The 13,459-nt window shown below is 40.8% G+C and overlaps 1 protein-coding gene across 2 annotated transcripts in view; it reads right to left on the reverse strand.

Annotated features, from left to right (window-relative positions):
• Window positions 1-13,459, reverse strand: part of SCARA5 (scavenger receptor class A member 5) — a 132,301-nt gene that overhangs the window by 85,259 nt on the left and 33,583 nt on the right. For both annotated transcript variants that reach the window (XM_077152879.1, XM_077152878.1), the window contains exon 3: window positions 8,317-8,445. In XM_077152879.1, the coding sequence (XP_077008994.1) occupies window positions 8,317-8,445 (129 nt within the window). The remainder of the gene's footprint in view (window positions 1-8,316; window positions 8,446-13,459) is intronic.

Below are 13,459 nucleotides of genomic sequence, written 5' to 3' on the forward strand. Positions count from 1 at the left end.
GGGTGGGATACTGGCTCAGACATGACAGATGGCACAAGGTTGAAAGGGAAAGCTAAAATGTTAGATGTCTGAATCCAGATTCAAATTGATCCAACAGGCTGCAATTCTTGGCAGAAACCAAAGTGATGACATTTAAGTGGGATTGCTGACAAAACCCATATTTAAGTTAAAGCAGCAACAAAACCAACAAAATTCAGTTGTACTAACAGAGGATGGAGAAGTCCTCACTAGGCAATGTTTCCTTTGACAGAAATCTGGGGTTGATGGGGAATTAATATAATTATTAATGGCTGCATAGTATTCCATTGTTTGGGATGTGGTATCACGCATTACTAAAAATACTAGAGTTACTACTAGAAATACTAATGCAAATTTAAGCTATATCAACATACATGAGTGTCTAGGTCAAAGTTGGTCACAGCTGCACACACTCTGCCCTGGCCAGACCATACCAGTATTGTGTCTATTTCCATTTACCACTCAGTCACTTGGAGCTTCTAGGGTGGGCATGGGAGGGGGAGAATGATTATTATGTTGAGGGGTTCAGTTTAGTCCAAACACTTATGAGCACCTATTATGTGCCAGGTATTATGCTAAGCACTGGAAATACAAAAATGCACAAGACACAAGTGCTTTATCATGAGAGAGGATTCTTTCAGACCAGAAGGGGAAGATCCAAATAAACAGATAATTTCAATATAACTTGGTAATTGTTAAGATAGATATCTAGATACACAGAGGTCTCAAAACCAGGTCAAGTAAGCCTAGTGTTGAAAGAACTGGGCTTCCAAAGCCTGGTATTTTAAATTTGCTGAAGAATGACCATGAGGATGAAGAGAAAGGCTTGTTTTGAGTTGTTCCTGCAAGAAGAACTAGAAACAATGTGCTGGGAATAATCAAGGAAGAGACATTTCTGTCACTTGCTGCTGTTTTCAGTATAAGCACAATACCTCCTCTGCCTGGGAAGTTTTGAGGGAAGGTCTTGCATTGGGAGGAAGGTGTACAAGGTGTTCTCTGAGGGGCTTTCCAAGACTGAGGTTCTCAGTACCGGGGTGGGGTTGACAATACAGAGCTAGCACACTCTTTCTCTCTCTCTCACTTTCCCCCTCTCTTGCTGCCTCTCTGTCCATTAAATAGCCACAATGCTGGAAAGACTGCCCTGCTTCTTGGCTCACTGAGAAACAGACACGGTAAGTCCATGATGCCTCAAAGTTTCTAGGCTTCTCTTGTATGTTTATGAGAAACATGTGGGATGTAGGGAACTACCCTCCCACCACAGAGAACTCAGTTCTCTCTGTTTTGGGACAAAGTTCCTGGCTGTTCAGGCTAAACCATTACATTTCTAATACTTTTCTACTTAGAAAGTAAAATCCCTCTGATTGTGACTAATAATAAAGATGATAGTAATATTTAACATTTATTGAGTACCTACTATGTGTCAGGCACTAAGAGCTTTTGTGTACTAATTAATTTAATCCTCACAACAATCCAAAGGGCTAGGTACTATTGTCATACCCTTTCATAGATGAGGAAACTGAAGCTCTGGGAGGTTAAATTGTTTTCCCTAAGATTATAGAACCACTCGGTGGTACAGTCTGGATTTGAAGCCAGAAGTTGGCCTCAAAACCCCTGTCAAAGCATATAACTATGTATGCCATTAGAATATTTGAAACACATATAGACTAATAGAACTATTGTTAAGCCCATAGTATTTCAAACTTGTGTCCTATTAGTGGATCAGAAAATAAATGTATGGATTGTGGCCATTTTTAAAAAATGACTAGAATAGAATAGGAAATCATCAGCATTCATCATACATTTAAGAGTTATTTCAGATATGGGTATATGTGCATGCCGGTTGTGATGTCAAGTAAATTTTTTAATGTTGGTCATTGTCAAAACTTTTGAGAAACACTGATCTAGTCCAACCTGCTCATTTTACAAATGAGTTGTACTAACGTTCAGACATCCAAAGTAACTTTTCCCAGGATTACAGAGTGTTAATGGATGAGCTGGGACTAAATTCAAGCTTTTCTCACTCTCAGTTCACATCATCAAGCTAATTTGACTTTAAAGAAAGCCAAGAAAAAGCACAAATAATAATATTAATAGTACTAGTAATACTACTACTAGTAGTAGTAACAATAACAATAATAGCAGCTAGGACTTGCATAGCACTTACTATGGGCCAGGTACTATATTAAGGACTTCAAATATATTAACTTATTTAATTCTTATAACAACTCAACGAGGCAGGCTTACTTATTTCTAGCATTTTCAGCTGAGGAAACTTGGGTACAGAAAGGTCCAGGAACTTGGCTAATACCATATAGCTGGTAATGGCAAAGTCATGATTCAGATCTAGATGGGCTGGCTCCAAAGTGCCTACTCTTAGCAAGTATAAAGTATTACATCATTCTGTTCCTCTTAATGTTCCCTCTCTATACTACAGTGTAAATACAGTGTATGTGTGTGTATTAATATAATTAATTATACACTTATTTCAACTAGCCAATATTTACGTGGGCATTCAGACACTTGGTTAAAAGTGAAATAATCATCTTTTTTCCACAAATAAGATTCACTCCAGGCATCCTTGTCTCTGTAATTCACTCAACAAATCACATATTTAAAAACACCATGCACTGGAAGAATCATGTGGAGTAGGCAGCTTTTTTTTTTTTAAGACAAAAGACTGTACAGCACCCTGCCTTGTTCCCAAAATATTAAGGCAGTTTATAAAGATACATAAAATACACTAAGATTACAGTAGATGAGAAAAAGGAAAAAGAACAAGTACGGAGAAACCAAAAATAGCCAACTATGCGAGTAACATAAAATGCTTTCCATAAAATCTATACACTTGTTGTGGGCAGCCTACAAATCCATGCTTTAATTTCAATTACGTTCAAATCCACACATCTCACAACCGGATGACAACTGACTCTCAGTTCTTGTTAATTACCTCCTTGAAAGAAAGTTTAATTATTTTCAAATTCACAGTCACTCTAAGGTAAAAGTAAACTATTCCTCAGAGAAAGGGTACCTTCTTCTGAGACTCAGACAGAAAAATAGTCTCTCCTGGATCCTTGTAAAGTCAAAAGAACAACATTCGCAACAACATCCTTATAATATATAGAAGGATAAAATTTCACAGGGCTGCTTCTAACAGAGTCTCCCACTAAAAGCCAATGGTAGGGAAAGGCTTAAAATGTAAACAGATTCTGTGTGGGACAATGGGAATGTTTGGTAATGGATGATGGGGATGGTAGCACAACATTGTGAATGCAATTAACAGCACTGAATTATATGTTTGAATATGGTTAAATGGGGAAATTTTAGTTTGTGTCTAAATTACCTGAATAAAAAGAACAACAGGACACTGAAGAACACAATGAACCCTAGGTTAAAAAAAGAAAAAAAGACAATGGCATCATGCTCTTATTTCTAAGATGCAGTGATGGTATGAATAATTGATACACTTTTCTCTGATTGCAGAGCCAAAGAACAGACCCTTCAAGGAAAGCGACCAAGAACAGTAGTGCTTAGTTCAAGTAACATTTGGATCATTTAGTCTACAACTCCTCTAGAGGCTAAGTAAGACCTTTCCCAACCCCTCCAGCCCTTAAGAATCAGGCTCTCCTTTGCATAATTTGGCACATAGAATAAGGTATGTCCTATTGTCCTTATGTGCGTGTTTTATGATTTTAAAGCTTCCCAGCACAGCAATCACCTTGTAACTTGCTTTATTTTCAGGACTTGCTCTGGAACCCCTGACCCACTGAGCACTTATGTACAAGCACTTGTTGAGGATGATGAAGGCAATGTCTGGCTGCTACTGTTAAGACAGAATGAAATTAAGGTGTGAGAGGAGCCTTTATTTCACCAGAAACTCTTCCAGGTCCAATCACTACAATCTCCTCTGCTGTGATTCTCCAGCTTCCCTTCAATTTAGACCCCGTGAAATATTTGCACTTTGCTTTTCTGCTGTTTCATTTTTACAGTGGGGGAATTCAAATTCATCAATGGAATCATGACAGGAGAGGGGAAGAAGGAGTGGACATTTCATAGGAGATATGATCCCTGATGATCACACACTGTCATCGCCATCATGTCCCAAAAGTAGCCATGGATAAGACTGAATCTCTTCTAACCCTACAACCCCATCAGAGACCACCTGCCTAAGGTGCTAGAATTATGACCTCCTCACCAAGTGGCCATTCAATCTCAAATCTCTTGTTTCTGAATTTAAGCCCAATGGTTTATACTGTCCAAAAATAAACCAGGAACAAAATGAAAACATAATAGGGAACCATCAGCCCAGGTGATAAGCAAACTGTTGAGAAGATAGAAAGACTTCAAGAAGTTTTTGGATAGGAGGAATTGACTTCTGCAGCCTGCTTGGTAGATAATTGAAGGCCCTGGGCTGAAGGAATAGAACTCAGTAATGTGGAAATATCAGAGGAAAGTTTATAGGAGGATGCTGGTCAGGAATGGAGTGTTAGATGACAGACAGAAAGTCCAGTTGACACCTAAGTCAATAAACCAAGCCCATGATCTTGAGGCTTGCTCTTGTGAAGCTTATTTTTGTAGAAGAGAATCTAAACACTTTTTTCCAGAAAATCTCTGTTTCTCAGATGTGGTCTCTTTCTCTCTAAGCCCAACTCTGCAAGTAAAATCATTACCCTCTCCCCGTTGTGGGACATGACATCTAGGAGTGAAAGTCTCCCTGGCAACATGGGACATGACTCCCAGAAATGAGCCTGGCTCTGGCACCATGGGACTGATGCCTTTATGAACAAAAGGGGGGAAATAAATGTAAGAAAATAAGGTGTCAGTGGCTAAAAGAGTTCAAATAGAGTTAGGAGGATATTCTGGAGGCTACTCTTCGGCAAACTTCAGCTAGATATTGGTAATTACCATGGTTTGCCAAACCCAAACAAAACCATTCCTGTTAACCCTAAAGAACACCTAGGACTCTGAGATTCTACAAAAGTTTCATGCACTAAGAGTACTTTCCAGAAACCTCCAACCTCCAGGTAGTTTCCTAGGCCAGATAAGTCCTGAAACCAAGAGGGTCCAGCTTCTCAAAGAACATCAGTTAGTTCCACCCCCCATTCCATACTATCAACACTCCTTTCCAACATGAAAAAGTTAGAATGGGCATAGTCCAAATACCCCTAAAGATATGGATCAAAGGAAAAAGAGAACTTATAACAGAGAAGAAAAGATTTAACATATGAGTATGACTGCTGAATCATTATACTGATATTTCTTTCAGTCTCCAGTGTCTTGGAGCACTTAGAAGGAAAAACAACATTGTAGAACTGTATATAACCCATATCAAACTCTGAAATCTGTTCTATAACTACTCATTACAATGTACTTTGAAATTTTCTGCTTTTTTGTATATATGTTATATTTCACAATAAAAAATGTGAAAAAAAAGAAAGTTCAATTGAGAGAACAATTTGGGTGATGACTGGATTAATATTCTGATGAGGGAAGCTCAGCTGATGCAGACACAAAAGGTACAGTGTTTGCACTTTACTTTCAATATTTGGGTAAGGAATGAATTGAAAAGTCTCATGCAGAGTTTGTAAGAGTAATATTTTTCATATAATAAGAATATAATTTTATAATGTTGGAAAACTGTAAGAGTAGGCATTTATATTCCAATCAGATTTTGAGATATGTAATGAAATGAGTACAATATGCATTATCCAATCAGGAATTCAGATATAACATTTGGTTGCTGTGGATAATTTTGCTATCCCATTGTAAGATGTGTAAGATTTGTGCCAACATGAAGGTTTTGACATTTAAGAGTGGTTCAAACTCCTGTACAAGACACTCTCTGCAGGACACTGATGAGCAGGTGCTGCCCAGGATGGGAAAATGCTCAAACCAGGATACCTAACAGAAGGCCAGCAGGATCTCCGCGTTCTACCCTGAACCATGGATCTCCCTAGCATCTGAAAGGGAGCATGACTGAAGGTCTTCATTCAGGGTGAATCTCAAGAAACTCCCTACCTGAGATCAGGCAGAGCATCCTTGAAGACCCCAGCCCATTTCCAAGTCCCACCCCTCTGGGTGAGGCAGCTGGTGACTGCTCTCTCATTAGCCACTTGCATCAAACCTCTCCCAGAGACCAATATGGTTTTCCAGACAAAACCTGGGAAGGGGACAGTGGTCAAAGGCCCAGAGCCAAGAGACAAAGTATGATGTCCTATTTCATCAGATCAATTCCAATTCACCTGTGGTTTTTGTGCCACACAGGCAATCTGGTACCCAGAAACTTCAGGTCTGAAGGTGATTAAAATGGTCAAAACTCTCCTCAAGTTTCCACATGGAATGACTAAGGAAGTGTGGCAATGTTTTCATTAGATTGAGAAACTACGTTCCACCCTTCTTTCTGATATTTCCAGGATGTCATCATAAATCCCATTCAACCTCCAAGTCAGGGAAAAAAGCTTTCTGCCTCATGCTGGACAGCACTACTTGTGAAAATATTCTCCTTCATTTTGAATGGAAATCGGTCTCTACAACATGCACCAATTCCTCCTGGTTCTATTCTCTGGGGCCACATGGAATACATCTTCTGTTTTCTACACGGCAGTCCTTCAGACACCAGAAGAGAACTCAGTCCCTTGCAAATATCTTCAAGTCATGATGCCCTTCCAGGCCCTCTAGAGACCACCCCTCCACACACACTTTGAGCCCCCACAGGCTTGGTGTTTCTTCTCTCAACCCCTTCTGTCACCTAGATGTTCACATCCAGCAGTTGTAACCATGTAGCCTGGCTTTCTTGTTGGCCTGAAACACTTTCCAAACATTCCAAAAATTTGTTACGGTCATGACAGCCAAGCCCACAAAACTCAGATCCCAATTTCACCAAGCAGCACAAGAACATGTTCAAATCATCCTCCGGCTGGCTTGGCCAGCGATGGATCCTGCTGGGCGTCATCCCCCAGCCCCTGCAATGAATCATGAGCTCCTCTTGTTGTTGCAGTTGGTCACCCCCCACGACGATGGATGGTGGTACAGCCACCACCCTCAATGTATGCCCCAGGCTTTGAGTATGGAAATCTCAAAGCAAAGGCAGCAGCGAACATCCAATCACGAAGCACACATGACTCATCTCACTTAAAAGAAGGTAAATTGAGCCCAGGGAGATTCTGGGCATCTGCCTCAGGGTTTCCATTGATGGGTTAAGTTCCAGTTCCCTGCCCTAGAGTTAACTCGAGGACCCCACCCTCAGCACTCCGAGTCAGCTCTGCCTGGCCAGCAGCCCCGCTCCGATGAGCCTCACCCTTCTCCATGCCACGCCCACACTCCCCCTCTGCGGTCTTCCTCTGCATTACCACAGCAGTCATTTACACCCCTGTAATAATGACCCTATCCCATTGTGACTTGACACAGGCTTCTCTCTGCCTGATCCTGCTTCACCATTTGGATGGGAGCTCCTTGAGAGAAGCCACTGGGTCTTATTTAGCCCTGTGTTCCCAATCCTTCTTATCTTGTCCAGTTCCACATACCTCCAATGAGAAAGGTGGGAATTGAGCATCCCTTTCTCTGAGTAAGAGTCAGGAGGGGACCAGAACAATCTTTGCCTGGGTCTGCTTTCCTGGCTCCATAACAGTGTGCATGGTGAGCTGGGCTGTCAGAGCATGGGATCTACAGGCCCCTAGTTTGATCCCTTTCTAAGAAGTGAGCTCTGCTTATCCCTGGATAGAGAATGTGCTCCAAATCCAGTCTATCATCACTTGCCTGCCTTGCAAACAGAAACTGGTGAGAAGAGCCCAACTGGATTGGAACAAACCACCACCACTCCCAGTAACTGCAAAGGGCTATAGGGTTACCATGTCCCTGAATATCCTCAGCAGCAAAGTACCTCCTGATTATTTTTATCACAGCTCAGGACTAGGGGCTAAGATGGTGCCCAGGCTATTTGGTACAAACCACAACACAAGACTCAGGGTGGCCCAATGTATTGCACAGTGTCACAAAACTAAGCCGGAAAAGACTGATGTCACTCAGAGCAGCTAGTTCTCTGCTGATGGAATCAGAGATCTCACAAACTCACACAACCCCTGCCAACTTCCCATCCCACAGGAAACTAGCCTCTGAGGAGTTGTATTCAGTGGGAAAGCAAGCTGGCTTCTTCCTGTGTCCTTGGTGGAAAGGACAGCATATCCGGGCTCGTGACAGCAGGAATGAAGAGCTGAGGCTCCAGCTCTGCTGTTCCTGCATGTGCTCACTTTCAGCATAACTTCTATATCCTTAAAGCCCAGGACAGAAAATGGTTGTTCTCACCTGCTAAGATGAAAATGCCCACGAGGATCAAGAAGACCAGCAGATAGAGCCCAAGAACAGCATGCTTCAGTGCTGACAGCGACCCCAGCTGGGTGCAGCAACCTCCCGCCCGCCGCTTCTGGCATGGACCTAGACAATAAGGTTAAGAGAAGAAAGAGGACACTTGAAAGCCCCATTAGCTGTTTCTCCTCTTTTGGTTTCATCTCTCCCTGTTCACATGGTCCCCCTCATACACCTTTAACACATGTGAAAGGCAGCTGCCTAGATGGGGAGTATTTCAGAACTATCACAATATTTTCAGCTCCTAGCCCTCTTCCCATCCTTGGCATACATGAGCAAGCCAGATAGGCATGTCCACAAGTTCACACACTCCCACAAACCCATCCACTTCGAGTTGGTCCAAACTTGAAGTAGGCTTGAATATAAGTCCTGAACAAAATCTCATTGTCCCATGCAATCTAGGGAACACCAAGAGAACTTAAAACAGGAGTTGCAAACTAAAATGTCTACAGTGTCTGAGAAAGTATAGAAATGAACACAACAGGCTAGGTGGGATGGTAGTGAACTGAAAAGCATGCGCGTTGTCTAGGAGAGTTGGCCATGCAGGGATGCAGCTGAGTGTGTCCAGCTCCCAAACTTTCAAGATAAATTAAGAGTAATTATAAGAATTCTCCCTATTTTTAACTGTTGGCAATGAATTCAAATAATAATAATAATAATAAACACTGGAGAGTATAAACAAAACACACTTGCAAAAAAATACACATACACAAACATCACATTTGTGAACTGGATGGATCTGACCTCAGTTTGCAACCTTAGGTTTTGACTTACAGGAAAACAGAATAGCGTCATCCAGTGAACCAGTAAAGCCACACAAGATTTGCCAACTTTCAGTCAAAATGGAAGAGGGAAATATCAGTGCTGTAATGGAATTGTTTAGTGCAAACTTTTCAGGTTACAGATAAGGAACTGAAACCCAGAGAAGGTGGTGACTGAATCATGTCCTCAATAAGGCATGTTCAAGTCCCAACTCCCAGTACTGTATGTGTGGACTCATTTATAAGCAGGATCTTTGAATATTGTAAAAGGATGAGGTCAAACTGAATCAGAGTGGACTTTAATCTAATAAGACTAGACTCTTTATAAGCAAAGGAAATTTGGATAGAGTAGCAGAAGCCACAGGCAGAGAGCAAAGGAGAGAGATTTCCATGTGATGGAGGCAGAGATTGAGTTGTGGATTGCTGGCAGGCCACCCCCAGAAAGCTACAGGCTTCTGAGAAAGCATGGCCTGCCAATACTTGATTTTGGACTTCTAGTCTCCCAAACTTTGAGATAATAAATTCCTGTTGCTTAAACCAACCAGTGTGTGGTATTTATCATAGAAATCCTGGCAAACTAAGACAGAAGGGAACTGACATTTAATGTCAAATGTTAGTGGCAAACCCTGGATGAGTTCCCAGGCATCCTGACTTCCTTTAATCTTTCAGTTGGACTTCTCCTTCAAGGCAGCCTTTGCAAATAGCCAGTGTAGAGGTCAGGAAGCTTACTAACTTTCACCCATTGTGTCAACTGAGAGTTGAAAGGAAGGAACGCTCTCCCTGCCCTTGCCCCCAGCAAGTCATGTAAGACTCGCTGCAGGGAATTTTAAAAAAATATACATGCCCATGTGTGCCAGTTTGAAAGTATTATGTACCCCAGAAAATCCATGTTTCGATCCTGATTTCATCTTGTGGAGGCAGCTATTTCTTTTAATCCTGATTTAATAATGTAGGTTGGAATCTTTTGATTAGATTATCTTTATGGAGATGTGACACAGCCAATTGTAGGTATTAACTTTTGATTAGATGGAGATATGACTCTACCCATTCTAGATGGGCTTTGCTTAGTTTATCGGACTCTTTTAAAAGAGGGAACATTTTTGAAAAACCTCAGAAACAACAAGAAATGACAGAAGCCTTAGAGCCTACAGAGAGCCGACAGAAACTTCAGAGCAGAGCGGACCAGCAGAGAATAGAGATATGGATGTTTGGAGATGCTTGGAGTCCAGCAGACGCTGCCATGAGATGTTAAGCAAGCAGAATCTGGAGAGAGCCAAGGGAAGCCAAAAGATGAAAGCCAGCCCCGGAGAAGCAAAGTGAGGAACCCTCACAAGAACAGAGGCTAAAACCAACAGAGCCCAGGAGCAAGGGAGCAGCAGACGCCAGCCATGTGACTACCCAGCTGACATAGGTGTTCTTGACCCATTGGCCTCTTTTGACTGAAGATAACCTCTTGCTGGTGCCTTTATTTGGACACTTACACTTCCTCAGAACTGTAAACTTATAACTTATTAAATTCTCTTTTTAAAAAGCCGTTCCAGGGCCACGGTGGCTCAGCAGGCAAGAATGCTCGCCTGCCATGCCAGAGGACCCAGGTTCGCTTCCCGGCGCCTGCCCATGTAAAAAAAAAAAAAAAAGCCGTTCCAGTTCTGGCAGCTTGCAAAGTAACACACCCTGCAATGCTTATTTCCTAGCCCCCTAGGAAAATACCCCCTCCATAGGGACTCTGTCACTTTGTGTGTGTCATTAACTGGAATCTGAAGAAGGTGTAGAAGCAGATTGAAGTTGACAACAGTTCTTGAAATAAATGATTCAGAAAATGTTTAAAAAGGTGGTGTGATATTTGCAATTTCTTGGTAGGTTTGGGTTTGGAAGGAAAGTACTTCAGGGCCTGTTTATTACCTCTCAGTCATCATTACCATCTTGGCCTTCATGAGATTTTGTTGCCATGAGTGAATGGTGGTAACTAGTTGATGCTTTATGATCCAAACAGCCCTGGCTTCCCAAAGGTATTGTTAAGTGAGAAACATTTTCCCACTCAGTTACTCCATTTTATTGAAAACATTGCTGTTAAAATAGCTTAAGCAGAACTATAATATAGTACCACAAATTGCTTGATACAATTTGGAGTAAGTTGTCAAGAAATATAAACTCAATCACCATTCTTGGTAATTCTTAAACGTTAGCAAACACTGAAGAGTTGAATTGATTTTCCACTAAGAGTTGAACAGAGCATATCTTTCTAACTCACTCTAAATATTCTTTTCCAGATTTTTCTGTACTTTTGCATACTCTATGATCTACAACTGTTTTTGCTTCTAAATATGTAAGCTTCTTCCAGCATTTCATTGTTTTTTCTATTGAGAGCCACTGACTATCTGATTGCAACTTATTAGAGGAAAGTCTGTTTCTGTCAAGGGGGAAAATGATAGGCACAGTATTGTTATAACATTATATAAATGTTAGTTAGCATGATCATTCTGGTTGCTCCTGCTCTAACTCCTGCTTCCCCTTTAACTTCATGACAGAATAGGAAGAGGAAAATTGCACAGCCATTAATGCTACTAACTTGGTATTTGCCTTTGTTCTTTTCATGTGTGTTGCTAGCTTACTGCTTGGTTCGTAGTAAAGTGATACAGTTTTATTTTTTCACATCAAAAAAGTAGGTCCCTTTCCCTCTATCTAGGCTTCTATTTAACAGTGAACACCCACACTTGTTGTGTCTTTTTGTCACAACACCATGATAGCTCTCTTTTCAGCAAAACTCAATTACTTTGTATATTAAACAGAATCTATTTAAATAGAACATAATAAGAGTTTCAAATAGTGATTTTCCACAAATGGTCAGAGAAGGATAACATGACTGGTTCTGGCAAGATGCTTAGAGAATATGATTGCACAGAAGATAATTAACACTTTTTTTTCTTTGCTTGGGCAGGTACCAAGAATCAAACCCAGGTCTCCAGCATGGCAGGTGAGAACTCTGCCTGCTAAGCCACCGTGGCCTGCCCTGCACAGAGGATAATTAAAGAGAAAGACAAGTTACTAAGACTTTCAAAAGCACATTTATTGATTTCTTTTCAGATGATAGCAACATGTTACTTGGGTAAACCATGCAAATTATCTAAGCCTAGTGGAAAATAACACCACATGTGATGTCATCAACATGGTGGCCTAAGGCATCCCCTGAAAAAAACCTCACCAGAGAGGCAATGAATAAAGGGGAAATCTCACTTGCTGAGAACTCTGGAGGATGGTAGAGACTGGAGAAGGACTCCACAAATACTGAATCAAAGAAAAAGAAAAATATTGGTAGGAAATTTGCATCCCAAGCCCACCACTTCTGTTCCCTTCCCCTCACTCACTCCTGTGCAGTCTGGGAATTGCTCAGAGGCAGCTTTCTGTTAAAGCAGCCTAGGGTCGTGTATATCACTAGAAGGAAAGCTAGAGGATAAAACATGGGACTATATTACATAATGAACTTTGTTGTGGGTGATGACCTGTGGTAAATAATACAAACAAATTATTTTTCATAAATTTATAATATATGTATATCACTATTACAAGGTGTTAACATAAGGGTGGACTATGGTGAAAATGTGCTTAATGCAAACTATGGATTATAGTTAACAGTAATATTTTAATATTCATTCATCAGTTGTAAGAAAGGAACCCCACCAAAGCTAAGGGTCAATAATAAGGGGGGTATAAGGGGCATGGGGTTTTTCTTTTTGGAGTAATGAAAACATTGTAAAATTGATTGTGGTGATGATTATACAATTTTATGAATATACTACTAGTTGTGGACTGTATGGTGTGTGAATATACTTCAATAAAACTGCTTTTAAAAAAAAGAAAGTTCTTTCATGAATTCTAACAAATGTATGACACTAATACCAGGTGTTAGTAATAGGGTGGTATATGGGAAAAAATATACCTAATGTAAACTATGGGTAATAGTTAATAGCACTATTTTAATAATCTTTCACCGATTGTAACAAAGGTAACTACTGTTAAAAAAAAAAAAGTGCAATAATCAGTTCTGACAAATGTTCCACACCAAAGCAATGTGTTGGTGGTGGGACGGTTGTATGGGAATCCTGTATTTTGTGCATGTGGTTCTGTAAACCCATAATTTCTCTAATAAAAAAAAAAATTAAATCATTCCAAGTGCTACAACCAGCAAAGGTAGAGCAGAAAGTGTGGTCATTTTTTGTTAAAGGAAAGAACAAAAACAACAAAAATGGGAGTGGGTTTGACACATTGCCCCGCTGTGGTAGCCAGCTTCTGAGATAGTTCCAAAGATCTGCAGCCCCGTATGT

Source organism: Tamandua tetradactyla, chromosome 3, assembly GCF_023851605.1.
Source record: "Tamandua tetradactyla isolate mTamTet1 chromosome 3, mTamTet1.pri, whole genome shotgun sequence".
NCBI classification, from domain to species: Eukaryota; Metazoa; Chordata; class Mammalia; order Pilosa; family Myrmecophagidae; genus Tamandua; species Tamandua tetradactyla.